This window comes from Quercus robur, chromosome 7 (assembly GCF_932294415.1).
Source record: "Quercus robur chromosome 7, dhQueRobu3.1, whole genome shotgun sequence".
Taxonomy (NCBI): domain Eukaryota; kingdom Viridiplantae; phylum Streptophyta; class Magnoliopsida; order Fagales; family Fagaceae; genus Quercus; species Quercus robur.
The window spans coordinates 2,896,392-2,919,544 of NC_065540.1; the positions used below are offsets into that span (position 1 = coordinate 2,896,392).

At 33.5% G+C, this 23,153-nt stretch overlaps 1 protein-coding gene across 1 annotated transcript; it reads left to right on the plus strand.

Moving 5' to 3' along the window:
* The first annotated feature begins 4,774 nt into the window (after positions 1-4,774).
* Positions 4,775-9,184, plus strand: LOC126690785 (glutathione S-transferase L3-like). Its single transcript, XM_050385913.1, has 8 exons — positions 4,775-4,843; positions 7,763-7,849; positions 7,933-8,034; positions 8,118-8,220; positions 8,306-8,385; positions 8,574-8,681; positions 8,912-8,992; positions 9,108-9,184. The coding sequence occupies exons 1-8, from the start codon at positions 4,775-4,777 to the stop codon at positions 9,117-9,119; spliced, it is 642 nt and encodes a 213-aa protein (XP_050241870.1). The 3' UTR covers positions 9,120-9,184.
* The last annotated feature ends 13,969 nt before the right edge of the window (positions 9,185-23,153 follow it).

Here is a 23,153-nt window from a genome sequence, read left to right on the forward strand (position 1 = left end):
AATATTGTTTATGTTTAGGAAACATATTTGTTTACATCTACTGTTTTACACACATATAGCCATAATTGATACGAGAATGTCTATATTTTAACACATAAAAGTGTATATGAAAAAAGATATGTGAAATGGTAAATGTGTGAGAATTAAAACCCCCTTGTTTAAATATATGCATTTGTGTGTGTGCTTACACCTGAAGAAGGCTTATGTAGATCCCTAGCACAACTTAGTACTAATTTTATCAAATTCTTTAACTATGGTTCGAGTAGTTGATTAACTGATTTCATGGATAATGTGAATACAACCATAAACCCGCAATCACCCACAATAAATGCACACTAACAAGCAATATATTAACGAAAAGAAAAAACCCTTATAGACCATGTTCTAAAATCGAATCCGCTATGAAAATAGTTGTGGTAAAATACTACTTACAAGATCTCCCGAATGTGTAAGATATTTGTATTCGAGCTCTCCGCTCTTGACATCTAGGTTATGCAAGTCAATTACCAACATCAAATCCCAATCTCTTAGATATTTCAAGGCTACTTGAAGATTTGATGATTTGCCTCTATGGTTTCTAGCAACAATCAAATGCACTCATGAATTATCAAGGCGTTTGGATGAAATCTCCTCTCAATTGCAAGTCAATTTAGAGATTATTTTTCGCTCTTATACAAGTCACAAATAAGGGTTGGTTGGCTAAAAAAATAATTGGGAAAATCAAAATTGAAATTCCTAGGCAAACTTGCTCAACCAAGTTTCGGGTGAATTTTAGGTGAAATGTTTTGTGTAACTAATTTTCAAATGCCTTGCTTAAAATTTCTCCTTACACATTGTATCTCAGTTAATTAAGATTCCTTTTGTAGCACTTGAAGTCTTTCTTTTGAGCTCGAACCTCAATGATTTGATGAAATTACAATTGTAATGAAATTAAAATACATGGAAATTCACAATTACGATAGAAACTTTTTGATACTAAAATTTTCCAACACTACAAATATTCTCACACACTCAATGAATGTAACTTCAAGTATATTACACCATCTAATAATTTTTATTGAGTTAATATTTGAAAATCTCACCATTGATACTTACCAATACATTGCTAGTAAGTTGATCAAGAAGGTAATGTTAGATCTTGTGCAATTCACAAGATACATCAAACCACTGATTTTATTAAAATATGGTACTTTAGAATTAGAACTAAGAGTTTCTTTATCATCTTCTTGAGGACAAAAATGGTTGCTTACGTCAATTAACTTAAGTACTATTGGAGTGTTCAAAGGATGGGTTTTCTTTATATAAAGGTGCTTTAAGACCTTTTGTGTGTGTGTGTTGACTCATTAATAAGAATTCCATTTATAAGATAAATCTCACAACTTGCATTGTAGTATGCTCTCCAAAGAGCAATTCTTCTCAAAATCTAAAAAAGTGTGTTGAGATGAAATCTCATTCTAATAAGTAAAAGTACAATAATAAATAAAAATAAATTTAAAAATTTGTACATAAATAAATAAGTTAATAACTTCATAAAAATAAAAATAAAAATAAGAGAACCGTATTTGGTAAGAGATTCCTAAAGTTAAAAGAGCTGTGAAGTGTGAACCATATTTTTGCCCACATATAAGTCCGTTTGCCTCAATTTTTTTCTTTTCCATCTAAAAATTTGAAACACAATGTTTTATTTATTTATTTGAAATACAATGTTTTAAAGCTATCATTTTTTTAAAGGTATAATAATTTCTTCGAGGCCATAAAACTAAGCTAAAATCATATATAAAATAAAATCCCGTAAAAAGAATCACCCTGCAGTATAACTTACATAAACTGACAGACAACCCAAAAAGAATCACCCTGCAGTTTAGTAACGATTATTTAGATTTGTTCCATATAAATATTCTTTTACTATTGACAGTAAAAATAAATAAATAAAATATTTTACTTATAGGAGGCTTTACTATCATTCAGCACAAAACACACCGATATAGAGGAGGTTTTTATTTTGGCAAGTCAGACATAGAGGAAGTGGAAATACATGCTAGATTATAAATGTTATGCTATGGCCAACGTGGTAGGTGGGGCCTAGTCGTTAAGGGATTTGGGTTAACAAGACTGCGGTCTTGAATTTGAGTGCCCCTCACTAGTGAATGCGTAGGTGTTTATCTTCTTCTAGTTGCCCTGGTTGCGAGGGATTGCCCCTTCCCCCTATGCATTTTCTTTTTACCAAAAAAGAATTGTTATAATATGTATTTATTAAAAATTATAGGGTAAACTATGTATTTGGTTCCTATAATTTACACTATATTTCAATTTGGTCTTTAACCTTTCAGTGCCGTATCAATTTAGACACTGTCGTTATCTCTTAGATTGAAATTGCTAACATGACAAACGACCAAAATAAAAAATCGATTAGGGACTAAATTAACACTTCACTAAAAAGTTAGAGACCAAATTGACATAATTGAAAGGTTAGGAACCAAATTAAAATATGATATAAAGGACAGAGACCAAATACATAGTTTACCCAAAATTATATATACTAATAGTTGCTTTCTCTTTTGTATAGAGGAAATCACGTGGCACAAGAAAGCTTACTAGGTAGCTAATGAAAAAAATCATTCATATGTAGTTTTAATCACATAATTTTAAATGAATTATGTTAATATATATATATATATATATAACCGAAACTTTTGAAACTCTCACAATTTTCCATGTCAGTACAATATTTAAATAAAATTATTTTTGTTTAGTTCAAACTTAATAAGTAGTGAAACTCAATCTCTCTAACAAGTCCAACTTAAACTCAAACTCATCATTATCATTTTTTTCAAAAAAAATTATTTTTGTTTAATCCATGAACTTAACAATCAAAATAATAATAATCCTTTAAATTAAAATTTGATAGGTTTTTTTAAAGAAAAATTAGAAATGGATAATGATAAGTTAATGAATAATAATCATAACCTAAAAAATAAAACTAGGCAAAAAAATTAATGAATTTTGTAGGGAAAAAGTAACAAATAATTTCATTCCAAATTATATAGATTTGATAAATTTCAAATTAAAATGTTACCAAAAATGATAACCTTGGGAGATTTAAAAAAATATAGTGGTTGAGAATTTGAAAAATATAGTTGCTAGAAATGAATAAATGAAAAAAAATTACAAAAGAAAAAAAATTTACCCAGTACTTGATTTCTTAAAAGTAAAGTACCATATAAAAAGAAAAAGAAAAAGATAAATCACTTCACAGTCCTTACTCTAAATACTAATTACTATCTTAAATATTTATAATCCACTTAATAATATAAAATTTGAAAAAGAAAAAAAAAAGTGAAAAAAAAAATTACCTAGTACTTGATTTCTTGAAAGTAAAGCAACATATAAAAAGAAAAAAAAAAGGATAAAGATAAATCACTCCATTATCCACTATTTAAATACTAATTACTATCTTAAATATTTATAATCCACTTAATAATATAAAATTTACAAAAGAAAAAAAATTAAAAAAAAAATTAACCCAATACTTGATTTCTTGAAAGTAAAGTACCATACAAAAACTAAAAAGTTTAGAATTAATGAACATAATTTTTTTTTTAAATATAGGCAATTTACATTTTCTACCTAATAATATTCTTATAAGACTTTTTAAAGAGTTAAAAAAAAAAAAAAAATTATAAGAATGACTATTAACAATATTTAAATTATATAAGTAAAAATTATACTATGCATTTTAATGTATATATTTTAAGTATATTCATGCATATGCATGAGTTACAAGTTAGTTTAAATGTTAAAGACATTGTAGCTGAATTGATACATTCCCATACACAAAGTGCTTAGAGGGTTTAGGGAGGAAAGAGTTCGAGCGGTGGGATTAACAGCATGTTGTCCATAACCTTAACCTGCCCTCAATTCCCGCATCGAGATGATTATTTCTCTTTTCGTGTTCGTCACTGCTCACGAATTCACTGAATCACAGTTAGAAAAGTCCTATACTCCTATCAGTGAAGTCCTATAGAAAGGGTAGCTCGGTGAACATAGATAACATGCAGCATCAGATAAGAAAGACGTACTATAAAACTGAAACCTCCACGGAACTCTCTGAACAACAAAATATACATCATCAATGGCAGCTGTGTAATAAGTGTCTTGGAATTTGAAATCACCAAGAATTCTCCATTTTTTCAACTGTCCTTTTCTAGTTGTTTTTCATTTGGGGTTCTCTGAATTTTGTGGTATGAATAAGATTGTTTACTAACATTGTTATGTGTTGTGCAGGACCATGAATGAGCATCTTCCCACACCTTTGGATGCGATGGAACCACAAGGTTCACTCTTCAGTCTTCAGACCCTAAATATATATATATTTTTTTAATGTCTGTCGCACACAGTCCTCGTGTATTCAAAACAATATTTTACAATTTAACTAAATTCAGCTGATGTGCCAATGTCACACTGAGCACATGTACAGGTGTTTAATTAGCAATGATATTTTCTTTTCTTATTATTTTTTGGGCCTGCATTCTGTTTTTGTTTTTTTTTTTTTTTTTTTTCCCGTTATTCGCTGTCTTTAGTCTTTACGTCCTTTGTTTAGGACTTTTTTATACCTTGTATGCTAAAATGAACTTGGACTATTTTTTTTTTGAAGGTTGTACATCGCTTATACATGCCCACATTTACAGCGTGTGTGGATCCTCAAGAATAGGCCTGTTTAGCCAACACTCGATACTGACAAAACCGCTTCCCACTGCACCAATCCACCCGACTCATGGCTCAATTGCAGGTTTTAGGCGTGGTGGTCTGCAGAGTTTTCCGAGTACCAACGCCGGCAGGTGCGGTAAGCGGTGGTGAGTTTTGCACACTGACGAGAACCGCACTGCACTGATATATTTATATATGTTTGTGTGTTTTAGTATAAGAAAAATACAGAGAGAGAGAGAGAGAGGAATTAGTGTACCAGTTGGAGAGAGAGGCAGGTGGAGGCGTGAAACTTGAAGGAAGAAGAAGCTAGGTCTAAGTTAATAATAATACACGTTAAAATGATTCGTATAGTAACTTTATAAGTTTAAAAATTTGATATTAAACGACACCGTTTTGAACCCAATATTAAAATTAATATTAGGTCCAAAACTATGTCATTTTTAGTATCAGATATTTTTTGAAAAAAAAATTAAAACAACGTTGTTTTAATTTGTTTAAGACTTTAAGTTTAGGTTAAAATTTTCAGTTCTCACACTTTCTCTCACATATGCTTCTTCCCCTTCCTTTCTCTCAAGTCTTGCGTGAGAACTTGTCTCCCCTCTCCCTCTTCCTCTCCGCCTCTGGCTTTGCCTCTTCCTTTACCTCTGCCTCCACCCCTTGAAGCCATTATTCTCTGAGACAGGGGTAGAGTCATAAATTTTTGTTTGGAGGGGCCGATTTGTGTTGCTAATTTATTAGTCTATACAAACTTTTATACACATACACAAACACATGTATCTATACACACTCAAAAAATTAGTATCTTTCATAATGAATCCTTAAAACTAAATGTTTCATAAAATTAAATTAATCTTTCATCATCTTCCATAGTGAAATCCTTACAATTTTCATTTTTAATATAAGTTACCAAATTGTTTACCGTTGTGAGTAAAAAAATTTCAATTAAATTAATAAAGTGTTCAAAAATATAAATGATCCAAAACTTTAAAAATTACAAGAACACATTTTACCATAAAAAATGAATTTGAGAAACAATACATTCTCTATAACTACTAGACAAATTGAAAATTTTTTTTAAGAACATTATTGGACCAACTCAAATAGTTGGGGGGGCCAAGTCCCATTTTTGAGGGCTAATTATTAAAATATTAAATATTTCTATATAGTAAAAAAAAATTTCAAAAATTTTGGGGGGACCATGGCCCCCCCACCTTAACATGTAGCTCCGCCCCTGCTCCAAGGCCACCATGTAGCTCTCTCAAAGATTTTAGAGAAGGTTTTGATGCTCAATTCCTACTATGCTTTCTACCAAATTTGTATCTGCATTTTTTTTTTTTTGTTTTTATATGAGTTTTTGTGATTTGAAATGGGATAGTTGACAGAAAGATAGTGAATTTTTTGTTTCGTTTTTTTTAATATATTTATTTTGGGAATATTTGGGGTATTTTAATGATTAAGATGTGGTTTGGGGTGTTAACTTTATTGTGTTTGGTTCTTGAGAAAATTGAGGAATAATTAAACTAACTACACCGAACCTGCATGGTGTACCGCACCTTGTGCAAGCCGGTTTCCTCCCTCCACAGTTGAGGTGCGGTTAGACATGTAGGGAACAGGTGTGGTGCAAAATAGCCCCCAAAAATCGGCCGCACCACACCGTGTACAACCATACTTAGAAACTATAATGTTATTTTCATCACTTTTTATCCTCTTTGTTTCATTTCTTAATTTTCTTCTAGACTTCAACTTAAATTGTTTGATATTGCTTTTTTAGCTTATAATCTATATTATATCCAAAAGCTGAAGCGTAGCATTTATTATTGCTATATTTTTGTTGAGCCACACTAGCAGTCACATTATCCACTTATTTTTTACCTCTTATTTTATCTTTTTAAACTTTTTGTTGGGTTAAGATAGATTGATCCCAATTAATTAATTCAATTACCCAAGTTGATTAATTAGGTCAAATTACATGCAAATCATGGAGGCACCAACAAATCACCAAATAAACTAAATAAAGTGGAAATTAAATTGACACAGTAATTTGTTGACAAATGGGGAAAACCTCTTGTAAGGAAAAAACTCCACCGGGTGAATTTAACGTAACTACTCCTAAGAATCCACTAATCAATAATTAAGCGGTTACAAAGTATGAGGAATCTTACCACTATCCTGGTCTATCCCAGCATACCAACTTACAGTTGAACCTTTACTTCAATACCCAATTGAACTTCATATTGTAGTAGCCTTATTTCCTTTGTTGCACAAATCTTCAATATGTGACTAACTCCTTCAATACGGATCTTCATACGTGACTAACTCCAGCAACTTGAATGATTGTTGTTGGGTGCAAAGTTTTTCACTTCACAAATGATGAAGATTAAGAAATACTTGGTTACAAAACCCTAGGGCGCACAAAACATATCAAGAATTTTGCTTTGGGTTAATACTTAGTTTTTTTTGAAAATAGGAATTTGAGATTCTACCAAAACACAATTTACATGACTATGAATTTGAATATGCTTACAAATTAATTGTTTGAGTAATAAATTATTATAAAGTCTATCTTTTATTCTTTTGATTTCATTTAAATCTTGGATAAGATAAAATTATAATTTTGTGATGAGTTTTTATTATTATGATAATCTCCTTATTCCTTAAGAGATGAGAAATTTGAATAATAAATTTGAAACGTATAAAATTTACCTGTATATTAGGCAAATATAACACACTACAATAGAAGCTAGAAGAATATGGTTCATCTTAAAAAAAAAAAAAAAATTATATATTTGTAGTGATAAAAAGATAAAAAAAAATACTTGTAGAAATAAATATTTTTAAAAAATAGATAAAATTTGAAGTAATTGTTGCTCTTTATATATTACACCTCATTACATAATATTTATATATTTGCATGCATCACATGGGTCTGATGCTAGTTTCAATTGAAAGACAAACCCTTTAGCCCTTCTTGGATCTTCTGTCCTTTTCCTTTTCCTGGTTTTTTTATTTTTTATTTTGACTTTATATTTAAGTTGATGAATATTTTGAGTGACAGGGATTACAAGACAAGACTAAGTTAGTTCCAATTAACATTCAGAACAGGCTTGCCTGGTACAAAGAGAAAGTCTACCATGTAAACAAGGTGATATTCTTAAACGAATATGTCTTGAGCTGTTTGAATTTCTTGATTGATCATCAAATTTTTTTTTTTAAAAATATTATCAGGTGCCCTCATTGGAACACAATGGCAAAGTCATTGGGGAGAGCCTTGATTTGATTAAATATGTAGACAGCAACTTTGAAGGGCGCCCTTCTCTTCACCCCAACGTAAGATTTGCATAATTCATTGTGCCCTTCATAAAGCTCTGTACCTCTCTTGGAATTTGACTAAAGTTATGATATGACTGTAGGATCCTGCTAAAAAAGAGTTTGCTGAAGAATTGATAACCTACAGTGATACCTTCAACAAGATAGTGTTCGCGTCATTCAAAGGAGATACAGTCAAAGAAGCTGGTAAGAATTAAAATTAGATGCCTCTTGAGTCTTTACACCATTTTGTATAGAAGCCAGGCTCTCTAAAACCTTAAACTTGCATCAGGTCCTGCTTTTGACCACCTAGAGAATGCTCTTCATAAATTTAATGATGGGCCTTTCTTCCTTGGCCATGAGTTCAGTTTGGTAAGTTGAATTCTCAACTATGATTTTTATCTTTCATTGTGTATATATTGACCTTTGGTACATTCTCTTTAAACATATTAAAGATTCAAAATATATTTTACCTGCTATGCTCTACAGTAATATGATTATTAAACGATATTTTCTACAAATCCTCCTTTAATTTATGAGTGAAACTATGTGATCTTCAGGTGGACATAACTTACATCCCGTTTGTTGAAAAATTCCAAGCCTTCCTTTCAGGAGTTTGGAATTATGAGATCACTGCAGGAAGGCCTAAACTTGCTAAGTGGATCGAGGTAAATTAAAACGCATGATGTTTAGTGGCAATTGCGCGTTCTAGTAGTCTACGATTTACAACTTGTAAATTAATTATGTCTCCCATTTAGTTACTAGCTAATTATGTCTCCCATTTATATATTTTTATATTCTCTTAACTTTTAAACATGGCTCTGAAGAGGCATGAGTTCCTAATGTATCAGAGTTCTTGGTTCTTGAATGGTAATTGTTCTTGTTAACCCTTTTGCAGGAGGTGAACAAGATTGATGCTTACAAGCCAACAAAGACGGATCCCAAAGTGATCGTTGAATTATACAGTTCCCTCTTTTTGGTACTAACCATTTAGTCTTGGAATTATGAATTTGATTTTGTTAAAGCTTTTCTACTTTCACTTTCTGCAAGTGTGTTTTTTGCTAACCACTCTTTAATCTAATTTTCTTCCTCAGGCTAAGCACTGAACATACCAGCACAATTCAATTGGGCGTTAATTAGTGAAATAAGTGGCTGTTTTTTTTTTTTTTTTTTGTTGTTGTTGTTGTTGAAGAAGTAAGTGGCTTTCTGCATTATTGTAATGTTTCTTAGTATATTATGTCTTACGTGTATACGTACTAGTTGTAGATATAGACAGCGTCTGATCAGCACGTATGATTGCTTGAATAAATATAAGTCATTCGGTTCAGAACAGTCCTTAAAAAATATTGTTTATGTTTAGGAAACATGTTCGTTTACTTCTACTATTTTACACACATATATCCATAATTGATATGAAAATGTTTACATTTCAACACATAAAAGTGTATGTGAAAAAAGATATGTGAAATAGTAAAAACCCTCATATTTAAATATATGCATTTGTGTGTGCTTACACTTTGAAAAAGGCTAGGCAGATCCCTAGCACAACTTAATACTAATTTTATCAAATTCTTTAACTATGGTTCAAGTTGCTAATTAACTGATTTAATGGATAACATGAACACAACCATAAACCCGCAATCATCCACAACAAATGCACACTAACAACCAATATATTGACGAAAATAAAACCTGCATAGGAAAAACTCCATTGGACCATGTTCTAAAATTGAATCCACTATGAAAATAGTTGTGATACAATACTACTAACAAGATCTACCGAATGAGTAAGATATTTGTATTCGAGCTCCCTGCTCTTGACATCTAGGTTATGCAAGTCAATTGCCACATCAAATTCCAATCTCTTAGATATTTCAAGGCTACTTGAAGATTTGATGTTTGCCTCTATGGTTTCTAGCAACAATCAAATGCACTCATGAATTATCAAGGTGTTTGGATGGAATCTCATCTCAATTGCAAGTCAATTTGGAGAGGATGAAGGCATATATGGAGATTACAATAATTTTCGCTCTTATACAAGTCACAAATAAGGGTTGGTTGGCTAAAAAAATAATTGGGAAAATAAAAATTGAAATTCCTAGGCAAACTAACTCAACCAAGTTTCGGGTGAATTTTAGATGAATTGTTTTGTGTAACTAATTTTCAAATCTGATTGTCTTGCTCGAAATTTCTCTTGATACATTGTATCTCACTTAATTAAGATTCCTTCTATAGCACTTGAAGTCTTTCTTTTGAACTTGAACCTCAACGATTTGATGAAATTATAGTTGAAATAAAATTAAAATACATGGAAATTCGTAATCTCAATAGAAACTTTTTGATACCAAATTTTTTCAACACTATAAATATTCTCACACACTCAATGAATGTAACTTCAAGCATATTACACCACCTAATAATTTTTATTGAGTTAATATTTGAAAATCTTACCATTGATACTTAACAATACATTGCTAGTAAGTTGATCAAGAAGGTAATGTCAGATCATGTGCAATTCACAAGATACATCAACCCACTGATTTTATTAAAATATTGTAATTTAGAATTAGAACTAAGAGTTTCTTTATCATCTTCTTAAGGACAAAAATATTGGTCACTTACATCAACTAACTGAACTACTATTGGTGTGTTTAAAGGATGAGTTTTCTTTATATAAAGGTGCTTTAATACCATTTGTGTGTATGTGTACGTGTGTTGACTCATGAATAAGAATTCCATTTGTAAGATATATCTCACAACTTGCATCGTAGTATGCTCTCCAAAGAGCAATTCTTCTCAAAAAATGTGTTGAGATGAAATCTCATTCTAACAAGTAAAAGTACAATAATAAATAAAAAGAAATTTAAAAATTTAAACATAAATAATAAGTTAATAACTTCATAAAAAAATAAAATAAAATAAAATAAAAGAACCGTATTTGGTAAGAGATTCCTAAAGCTAAAAGAGCTGTGAAGTGTGAACCATGTTTTTTCCCACATGTAAGTCTGTTTGCCTCAATTTTTTCTTTTCCATCTAAAAAGAAATACAATGTTTTATTTATTTATTTGAAATACAATGTTATAAAGCTAAAAGGTATAATAATTTCTTCGAGGCTATAAAACTAAGGTAAAATCATGCATATATAAAATAAAATCTCGTAAAAACAATCACCCTGCAGTATAACTTACATAAACTGACAGGCAACCCTAAAAGAATCACTCTACAGTTTAGTAATGCCAATTTAGATATGTTCCATATAAATATTTCTTTTACTATTGACAGCAAAAATAAATAAATAAAATTTTTTACTTATAAGAAAGCTTTACAATCATTCAGCACAAAACAGAGATATAGAGGAGGTTTTTATTTTGGTAAGTTAGACATAGAGGAAGTGGAAATACATGCTAGATTACAAATGTTATGCTATGGTGTTAGGACATATGTGATTGAAGTGTTAGGAACATATATCACTATTTTATGTAATTGGCTAATCTTTTGACAAAACACACTTTACTTATAATTGGGTAGATCTAGGATTTGTTTAATGCTTCAAGAAACAAGGTTTCAAGTTCAAGTGTTAAAGTCATGCAAGTTTGTCCAAGATTCAAGTGTTGTTCATTAAAGCTCGACAGCTAGCATCTATCGAGACTTGAAGAGCTGTTCCAGCCCGTGGCTCGACAGCAGCTCGACAAATAGGTATCTGTCGAGGTTTATAAAACTCAGCTTTTCCGAACTATTTTTCATCCAATCCGTGAATATATGTTTGGGCTTTCTTTTCTCACAACCCTAAACATATATAAGAATTATTTTAAGGGTTGTAAAAGGTGACACACAATAGCACAAGAGCAAATTTCACAAGAGTGAAGAAGTGTGACCGGAAACCTAGTTTTGCCCTAGTTCTTGTAGAAGTTGCTGTGTTTGTACACCATAGGGTTTTGTGACCACGAGAATTCATGATCTGAAATACTTTGCAGCCAACAACCTTCTCTAGTTGGTGATTGAAGTCGCGTACTGGGATCCGCGCAATTGGTTAGTCACGTATTGGGAGTCATGCATTACAAGGAGAGATTGTCATTACAGAACAAGTCCAATTGGGTATTGGGGTAAGGGTTCAACTGTAGGTTGGTATACGGTACTGAGATTCCTTTACTTGTAATTGTTTGTTTTGATAATAGTGGATTCTTGGGAGTGGTGACTTTAAAATCACCCGGTGGGGTTTTTGCCGTGTAGGTTTTACCCATTCGTAAACAAATTACCATGTCAATTTAATTTCCGCTGCATGTTTAGTTTAATTGGTGATTTGTTTGTGCTACCACGTAGTTTGCATGTTAATTTGATTAATTAAAAAACTTGACTAATTAATCAATTAATTTATCAAAAGGGGTTGATTTGTTTTTGGCCTATCAAGTGGTATCAAAGCAGGCACATTTTGATTAGGTTTTAATATTTGATGTGTGATCCATTGACCCCTGTTGTCATGGATAGAGGACAGTCACTTATTATACCTTCTTTGCTTGATGGCACTAACCATGCATACTGGAAAGTACACATGAGAACTTTCTTGCAGTTATTAAATGAAAAAGTGTGGCAAGCTGTGGAGATAGGTTGGACCAAGTCTACAGAAGTGCCGGCTGACTAGGATGATGCTAAGATCAAGGCAGCAAACTTCAACAGCAGGGCATTGAATGCTCTATTTAGTACAGTCACGAATTCAAGAAGATATCCTCTACTGAAACTACAAAGGAAGCATGGACCATCCTCTAGACAACCTATGAGAGAACTAAGGTTGTCAAAGATTCAAAACTTTAGAGGCTCACTACCAGCTTTGAAGAGATCAAGATAGAGGAGGATGAGTCGTTCGATGAATTTTATGCCAAGCTCAAGGACATAGTGAACTCAGCTTTCAATCTTGGGGAGACCATTCTTGAACCCAAGATTGTGAGAAAGGTGCTCAAATCTCTACCCGAGAGATTCCATGCCAAAATCACTATTATTGAGGAATCGAAGGGCATCGACAAAATTCCTTTGACTGAGCTGGTTGGAAATCTGCAGATCTATGAGTTAGGTTTGACAAGGATCGGGAAATCAATCAAGAGCAAGAGCATGGCATTGAAGGCCAAGAGCAATGACACGGATAAGTCTTCAGACGATGAAAATTCTAAGATGAAGTCCTACATCACCAGGCAATTCAAGAAATTCATGAAGAATGCAAATGGGAAGGGCTTCAACAAGGACCGTAAGAAATCTAGTTCCTCTTAGTTCAAAAGTCAAGACAAAGGGAAGAAGGATGCTAAGGATGGCAGTCAGTACACTGTTCCCTCAGGACCAAAGTGCTTCAGGTGTCAAGGCTTTGGTTACATGAAACAAGAGTGCCCCACATATCTCAAGACCATTGGGAAGAGCAAGGCAAATGCTGCTACTTTGAGTGACATAAAGTCTGAGGATGATTCCGACAATGAGGATGATGGAATTACTGAGGGGATTGTTGAAGATGTGGATGAAGAAGAGAAATTGGTGGAGTCCAAGTTTGAGAAGATGGATGAACAAGATGACATCCACATAGCCTATGCAAAGCTATACAAGGTCTCAAAAAAGCATAAGAAGATGTATAGGTTGACCACCAAGAAGCTTAGTGATGTAGAGCTAGAACGAGAAGAGCTTTCCACAAAGTTTGATGAAGCCAATCAGACTATTGGAGCACCAAGGGTTGAGAATAATTTCTTGGCTGAGAAGACCAAGAAACTTGAAGCCGAGCTATTTCAAGTCAGAGCTCAATTGGAGAGGACTTCAAGTGCAAAGCTCGATGAGATGCTCAGTCTTCAGAAGTCTGCTTCTGATCGAACATGTTTAGGGTATGATTTCTCTTTTCCTAGTATTGCTTCTACTAGTACTATTGTTTTTGTTTCTCCTGCTAATAATATTGAAACTGATAACAATGTTGTTAAAAATGACTTAGTTAGTGAGAACATAGATAAGGGTATATCTATCTTAGGAGCACCCCTTAAGCAGGATAAGAAAGAAGCTAAAAATCTTAGGGCTAAGAAGGAAAACTCTTAAAAGCCAAAACAGAAAAGCAGCATTTCTGTCATCGCAATGGAGCAGCTGGACATACTCGACCAAATTGCTACAAGTGGTTAGCCACTCAAAAGAGCAATATCATGATCGTGTCGGGAGATCAGAATCAACTTCCATCCTCTTTTGCTCCCCTTGGAGATCTTCTTAAAACCCTCATGTTCCTTTTGAACTTGAACGGTTTCAATTCTTCCCCCTCACCATCGGATCAAGGGTTCGCTAAATGGAAAGGTACTTCCAAGGTGTGGAAGGAAAAGGGTTTCAAGTGATTCTATCACTTTTCTCTCTCTCTTCTTCTTGTTCTTGTTTGCATTACTTGTGTGTTTTGCTTCATTATTTTGAGTCAGTCTAATTTTATGTTTTGCTTTGTTTTTATTAAATGTGTTTTTGGTTGTTTCTTTTCAGTTTTGATTTATTTTGTTTTTCATATAAAAAAAAAAAAAAAATTGAAAAATTAAAAAATACAAAAACTATGTGTGTTTTGTGTACATTGATACTTGTGTACCTTGGATGACCATTGAAACATAGTTTTCTAAATTTTGTATCTTTTATAGCTTAGATGAGCGTCTCTATGCACAACTAAGCATGTGAACTTTGTGGCACGTGTTTATGATGAGTAAAATTAAGTAATCTTTTGTACTTAACACTCGTATCACTCTTTTTGACGGGAATGACTAAAAAATCCTAAGAGAAAGGCATAAATAACCATTTCACCACTGTTGCCCGTCAATCATGAAATGACATTTGTATGCTTCAGCATAGCAAAAGTGCAATGTCAAAAGATTAACATCATTGAGTATTTCTTTTCTATCTCTTATATGCTCATATATGATTTGCTTAAAATGAAAAATATGTGTTGAGGTCTAAAAAATCACAGCAAAAAATAAGCCCAAGAAAGAATAAGCTAAGCCCAAGAAAGAGTGAGTTAAGCCCAGAAGAAAAAAAAGACCAAGTCCAAAGGTATTATACAAAAGGCCCTGAGGATCCCGAAGCCCAGAAAAGGAAAAGCAACCAAAAAAGAAAAAGAAAGAACATCACAGCAAAGTATAAGGCGCAAGGATCCTCGGGCACCATCAATGAGCGCGAAGAAAAAAGAAGACCAGGACAGATCGATAGAAAGAAAAACAAGAAAAAAACAAAAGGACGCAAGCGACCCTTCATGGCAAAGACAGAAAAGGCGTCAGGGAACCAAAACAAGGAAGAAGAATGTTAACAAAATGATTTCAAAAGAGCAGAACAGGATTCCGCCCAAATAGGAAAGAAACGGAGAAGTAAAAGACACCAGAAGTAAGGATGCCGAGAAGGGCATACCTCAGCACACCCCAAAGAGGATGGCCAACCAGAAAACTTTCGAAGGAATCAGAACCAAGAAAAGGAAAGAATGAGAGAAAACGGAAAAGGGGACTTACCGAGATGATGAGGACAGAACATACTCTGTTCACGAAAGACCAAAACAGGGGAACCAACGGTTCCCCAAGACGCCCAGAAAACTCCACTATAAAAGGAGAGGATGGGTTGTGAAGAAAAGCAGCGAGAAAAAAAGAAAGGAACAATAGAAAGAAGAGATTCACTAGAAAAATCATCAGAAAGTTTAGGCAGAAAGAAAATACTAAAGGGAAAGACAAATACTGCTTCCCGATATCCTGTAAAAGCAACTATGGCACATACTCGGATCCAACAAGAATCAAACTTCGCAAGTTTTGAAGGCTGAAATAGCCATTTAAGGCTGCAATTTTTGAGCTTGATTGGACCTTGTATCACGTCCTAGTAAGCTTGCTGTAATCAAATAGATAATGCTTTAATGAAATATTGTCCCCAGGATCCCCACAGTATTTACTTCTTTTTATTGTCTTGCTAATCCTGCTTAATTTTTCCTTCTGAACTTGCGTTGTTAATTCTGGCACTCCTCGATATCCTTGTTTGTCATCCTTTTGTATGATGTCAGGAACATTCTCTGCATTCACTTGATTCTTAAACAGCCATTTAGCTGCGGTGAGTCAAGGCCCAGTCCACCAAATCCCCTTTTTCTTTTTCACTCAGGCTCGGGATCCTTGGGCCTGAGTATCCCGAAAAAGACACTCTCACAATATGCAAAGAAAATAAAAAGTAAAAAGAATAAAAATGCTTTAAATATGATTGCAAGCGTGTCTTCTAGGAGATGTAGGAGTTATAGGATGTACCTCAAAGGTGATAGTTCCCATTAAACAGTTATGATTGTGTGTGAGTTAAAGTGATTTTCTCATATCTCAAATCATCATAACATGTAGACACTTATGCAATCTTGCTATGTTTTCACACACAACACGCAATACTCTTTGCTAATTTTGATACATGTGCAGGTACAATGTGATTTAGTCGTCACAAGGTTTACACGTGTTAATGTATGCCCACTAAACTGTCTTAACTTGTTTTTGAAATATAAAATTGGTTAGACTTGTTTAGTGTGTGTGTGTGTGTGTGTGTTTTGGGATCAAAATGCTTATCATTTTTTTGATGAGAGATGTTTTGAGAAGTCAAAATGTTGTTTGGATCCTTGGTTGAGTTGCATGTTTGATTGCATTCATGTCTGTGTTTTTCTCTTCATTGAAAAACTATTTTTAAAACAATCTCGACAACTCCTTGACACCTCTCAATACCTAGCTTATCTATCGAGCTCTTCAGTTGTTTTTTATCGCAATTTTGACACCTCTCGATAGCTAGGTGGATTAATTGAAAAAGTTTCTGTCCCCTCGATAGCTCCTCAATAGCTCCTCGATCCATCAAGCTTGTTTTGCTGTGGACACCTATGGACACCTTCTTGATAGCTGAATCTGTTGAAGCTTTTTAAAGCTTGATACCTCTCGACACCTGTTATTTGTCAAGAATTACTGAACCCCTATATAAAGGGTCAACGCGATCTGGTCTTCATTATCCTCGATCTCTCTCAATCTGTCTATGTCTTTTCACCTCCCAAACCTCTCTCCCTCACTCCAAACCTCTTCCTCAAGGTGTTTTCGGCCTAGATCAAGTTATTCTTCCCTTGTTAAGTGTCTAAATCCCTCATATTCATGCATTTCATGATTTTTAACCTAAGTTTTTGGGAATTTTAAAAATTTTGGGGTTTTTCAAAATCAAAGAGGTTTTTGCAAAAATTTTGGGATGGGTTTTGAAGATTTGATCTTAAAAACTTTATACATTGCATCTCATGAGCATTATAACTATATTTTCATGCATTTAGGTGTATGTTATATATGTTATCTGATTGTGTGCTAGTAGGATTGGATTAGGCTGAGTCTATGATGCAATTTTCTTTGCATGTCACATGTTCATGCATACGTCCTTTACATTCTATATATTTTTATATATTTGAACTTTTTTGGGACTTTTCTGAGTGTTTCTTTCTTCCCCCCTCACTCTCTAGTTTACGTTAGTGCGTCATGGCACCAAAACATAAATCCACTTCGTCCTGGAACCCTCTTCGTTCTGGGGCATCCACTTCGTCTGATCCTACTCCTTTTTCTGTTTGGTTCTATGATGAGGATGCCTGAAAGGACTTCTCGGAGAACTTTTCTAGACGAGGCGTTCATTCGAAACGCCAAGTCATTTTGTCGGACTTCTCCGACACTGACCTACCCACTGTCATTCACAGTCGGGGTTAGGAGTCACTGTGTGACGTCCTAGTCACATGTCCATCCGTGCTGATCCAGGAGTTTTACTCCAACATGCATGGATTTGACTATTTAGTACCTCTTTTTGTTACTCGCATTCGAGGTACACGCATAGTTGTCACACCGGATATTGTATCCTATGTGCTCCATGTCCCGAGGGTAGAGCATCTTGACTACCTCGGTTGTGAGTGTCTGAGGACTATGTCCAAAGACGAGCTCATTTCCGCTTTTTGTGAGCGTCCATCCGATTGGGGTGATCGTCAGTTCACTCCTTGTATGGCCCTTACTAAAGGCCCTTGGTTTTTGAACATGGTTATGATTTTTGTTTTTCATCCCCTTTCTCATTATAACTCTATTATCGAGCCTCGTGCTCGATTTTTGCTTTCTTTGTTAGAGCATCTCATTATAGATTTTTCCTCTTATTTCATTCTTTCTATTATAGAGGTTTATAGGGATTTAGCGTCCCGTGATAAGCTCATCTTCCCTTCTGCTATCACGAGGATCTTACGCCATTTTTCTGTTCCCTTTCCCGTGTCCGACCATTTCCACATCATGTATGCCATTGATGCCGCTACTGTTAAACGGAGCGAGGTGCAGTTTCATTTGAGGCGGTCCAGGTTGGCAACTCTTCCCACTCCTTCTACTCCATCCACTTCCACTCCCTCTACTTCAGCGGGAGGTGTGACTCTGGAGGCGATCATGGCACAGCTTTAGCGCATGGATGCTCGCCTCGATACACTCTCTACTGAGTTGTATTAGGTGAACACCTGTGTCGGCCGTAGTGCTAGATGGCAGGCTCGCCTTGGTGGCTTTGTCGAGTCTCCCTCTCCTCCTCCCGTAGCACCTGAGGCATTCAAGGACGATGATAACTCCGACGACGATGATGATGATGAGGATGGAGATGGTAGCTCTTCCACTACTAATGAGTAGATACTCTTACCCCTTATCACTCGTGACAAAAATGGGGAGTAGTTTTGATTATAAGGGTAGTCATAGTTAGGGGGAGAGTTAGTATAGGAGATTTTTGATAGGGGGAGAGTGCACATTAAGGAATGTAGTGAGGCTTTGATGTATTTTTTTCTTTTCTTTCTATTTGAGATACATCACATCTTGTATATTGGTCTTGTGACCATTATTGACATACATTGTTCTTAAATTCCTTATATAGTGATGTATGTTTTTCTTTTCACCTATCTCTCCATGTGTTATTTCTTTTCTTTCTTTATATACATGTTTCTTATATTATGTATGCAATCTATTATTTCTGTTTCACATTAAGATGCCTTGATGAGTTTTGTTTAAAGTGTTTCAGAAATACAGGTTGTCAAAGTCTACTTGCCATAAACTCTCTTCTTACAAAGTTTTTCAAGAGTTTGTGTTAGGATAGATTTTATTGTATTTAAAAAGTGAATATGAGTTGAGTGATTTATGACTTCTCTTATATCTCATTTGTTTGTTGTGGTTTTGTCACGGATTGTCAAAGGGGGAGATTGTTAGGACATATGTGATTAAAGTGTTAGGAACATACACTATTTTATGTAATTGGCTAATCCTTTGACAAATGCACTTTACTTATAATTGGGTAGATCTAAGATGTGTTTAATGCTTTAAGAAATAAGGTTTCGAGTTCAAGTGTTAAAGCCATGCAAGTCTGTCCAAGATTCAAGTGTGAAAAGTGTTGTTAATTAAAGTTCGACAGCTAGCATCTATCGAGACTTGAAGAGCTGTTCCAGCTCGTGGCTCTACAATAGCTCAACAGATAGGTATCTGTTGAGGTTTATGAAACTTAGCTTTTCCGAACTATTTTTCATTCAATCGGTGAATATATGTTTGGGTTTTCTTTTTTCACAACCCTAAACATATACAAGGATTATTTTAAGGGCTGTAAAAGGTGACACACAATAGCACAAGAGCAAATTTCACAAGAGTGAAGAAGTGTGATCGGAAACCTAGTTTTGCCCTAGTTCTTGAAGAAGTTGCTGTGTTTATACACCATAGGGTTTTGTGACCAAGAAACTTCATGATCTGAAGAACTTTGCAGCCAACAACTTTCTCTAGTTGGTGATTGAAGTCGCGTACTGGGATCCGCGCAATTGGTTAGTCACGTATTGAGAGCTGTGCATTACAAGGAGAGATTGTCATTACAAAACAAGTCCAATTGGATATTGGGGTAAGGGTTCAATTGTAGGTTGGTATAAGGTACTGGGATTCCTTTACTTATAACTGCTTGTTTTGATAATAGTAAATTCTCAGGAGTGGTGACCTTAAAATCACCCCGTGGGGTTTTTGCCGTGTAAGTTTTCCCCATTCATAAACAAATCACCGTGTCAATTTAATTTCCACTACATATTTAGTTTAATTGGTGATTTGTTTATGTTACCACATACTTTGAATGTTAATTTGATTAATTAACAAACTTGACTAATTAATTAATTAATTAGTCACAAGGAGTCGATTCGTTTTTGGCCTATCATATGGCCAACGCAGTAGGTGGCCTAGTGGTAAGGGATTTGGGTCAACAAGACTCCAGTCTTGAATTTAAGTATCTCCTCACTATTGAATGTGTTGGTGTCTATCTTCTTCTAGTTGTCTTGGGTGTAAGAGTTTGCCCCTTCCCCCTATGCATTTTCTTTTTACCAAAAAAGAATTGTTTTAATTTGCGTTTATTAAAAATTATAGGGTAAACTACGTATTTGGTTCTTATTCCTTACACCATATTTCACTTTGGTTCCTAACCATATTCAATTGTGTTAATTTAGTCTATGTTGTTAGCTCTTGGATGAAAATTGCTGACATGGCAAACAACCAAAATAAAAAATTAGTTTATTGTTACATTAATCAAAACTGATTTTTTTTATTGTGGTCGTTTACTATGTTAGCAATTTCCAAATACATAGGGATCAAATACACAATTTACCCAAAACTATATATACTAGTAGTTGCTTCCTCTTTTATATAGAGGGAATCACGTGGCACATGAAAGGGGTGAGTCAGTTACCACTACATTATAAATTTTCAACCTTTTCACGAAAAAAACTTAGGTATTCCCAAAGTAGCAGGGCTCTCACAAAGGGGATGGGCCTCACACGTAGGTCCCATTATGGAGCCCACCCCCTTTGTGAGAGCTTAGAGCACTACTCGAGACTACTTCAGAATTTCCCATTTTCACAGTAAAGTAAACACACCAAGTCTAGTGACGTTTCTAGGATATATTTTTAGGTGGGTCAGCAAGAAGATGCATTTTGGGTAGAAAAAGAGAGAGTGAATCTTGTGGTCTACGTGATTTCTTTATTAGAAAATGATTCATAGTATGTACTAGTAAGAGGATAAAAGATAAGAAGTGCTACATCTATAATATTTTCACAACAATTTTTGAACACATTTTAGGTTATAAGTCATTTTTAGTTCTAATTTAAACTACTACTGAAATTACTTTTTTTCTCGTCAATAATAGCTAGTTACAATCTGCCACTTAGGCTTTATTATGGGCGCATTATAAACATAGTGTTTCTTATATAAAATAAACTATAAGTTCATTGCATATTGTTTATTAATACGATGAAGATAATAATTATTGTTGCTAAGATTAAATCTTGGAAATCATCTATTATTTTTAAATACACTCAACCTATAAATTATTGTTTTTAAGTGAACTCCAAGTGAGATCTAAATACAATAAATTTTTATGTATTAGTTTATTTAAAATTTGTTAAGATCTAAATGATATTTTTTAGATTTAAGATGAACAAATTTATACTTTTGTTGTTAGATTTACTATTTTTTCCCCCATATTTTAGATCAAATTGGTTTTATTTTTTATTTTGGTGTGGTTAAAAAGACCATGATATTGTCAAGATGATCATATTCAAATTCATTTCAGCTAAGCTTAAAAAAAAATTAGGTTTAGGGGGTTCAAAATTTATTTTAGGAGGGTCAAATAAAAAAATTAAAAATTTATATATAAATATTTTTTTTGGCCCAACTCAGGGAGTTCATTTGAACCCCTGAACTGTACCTAGAGCGGTCCATGACCAAGTCAATTATCAAATTCAATCCAATGACAAAAGAGGAAAAGAACAAAGTCTTCCCAAATGTCTGACATCTCTGCTGCCCGTGAGTTTTTCATTAGGTGAAGAACACAAGAAGAGGAACAAGGCCAAAGTCAAGCTGAGTAAAGGCTTTAGTTTATGGATTGAGACTTGAGAGAGAATCCCAGGAAAAGTTCATTGCAGATCCGGACTTTTTATTTGAGCAAATGCCACCAGTAATTTCCACCATATAGGAAATGTTATTGCTATCACACTTTTCTGTTCTCTATTCTCCCACCAACCTAGACCTGGTATTTTTTTTGGGCTATGCGTAATCTTTCTTCCACCCATTACTGTCACGTTCGTCACTGCAACATCACAAGGTGGAAAATTCTCCTAAATGGAGTATTATTCAGATGCCCCCCTTTGCACGTATAGATTAAAGTAGTATACAATTTTTGACTCTTTAGAAAAGAATTATTATAAAATCCTCTGGATTATTCATATAGCAGTATTACGAATTAAGACCCACATTGAGACTCGTGTTGAGGGCAACAGCAACGTCATACACTGTTGTTAGAGATATATTAAACTAATAGAATAGATCCAAACTCAATTTTACTGTGTGCAAGTCAAATTTTTTACTTTTATTAAAATAAAGTGATATTTTAAATTAAAGCAAACATGCATGAAAGAAATGAACAAATAAAATCTTTAAACATTTACATTTAAAATAATTTAGGAACTCACCCTAATTTTATTTTTATTTTTAAAAAATGAATGAATAGAAGAGGAAGAAATTTATAGAAAAAAGTTTAACTTCAAACCGGATTAAAACTATTTTCTTTAAACTTACTAGGTAGTTAATGAAAAAAAAATTCATATGTAATTTTAGTCACATAATTTTAAATGAATTTTGTTAATATTAATTATGCTACTTATTTAAATAATGCATATAATTTTAGTCTCATAAACCGTGTACATAAAAATAAAAATCAAATCTAAATGTTGGGTAAAGACTAGAAAAGTCCATAACCTTAACCTGCCCTCAATTGTTAATGTTAGTTATGCTACTTATTTAAAGAATGACAAAATTTAGTTACAAAATTGGTTGTAGCCCAAAGTTACAGTTTTACTCAATAAAATAAGTATTACTACATATTTTGAAAATCTAACAGTTGAATTACATATTCTTTACGATCTTAATAGACATGTCAAATTTTGTATTAATCGGATATTATTTACTATATGATCTATGAGCTTATATTTTATGCATAGTTTTAAACTACAAAAACTTGCAATTTAAACAATTTATTAATGACATAGCTATTGATCTTTAATTTTCTAGAAATTTTGCAAGCATGAAGAATATAAGAAAAAGATGTAATCCAAT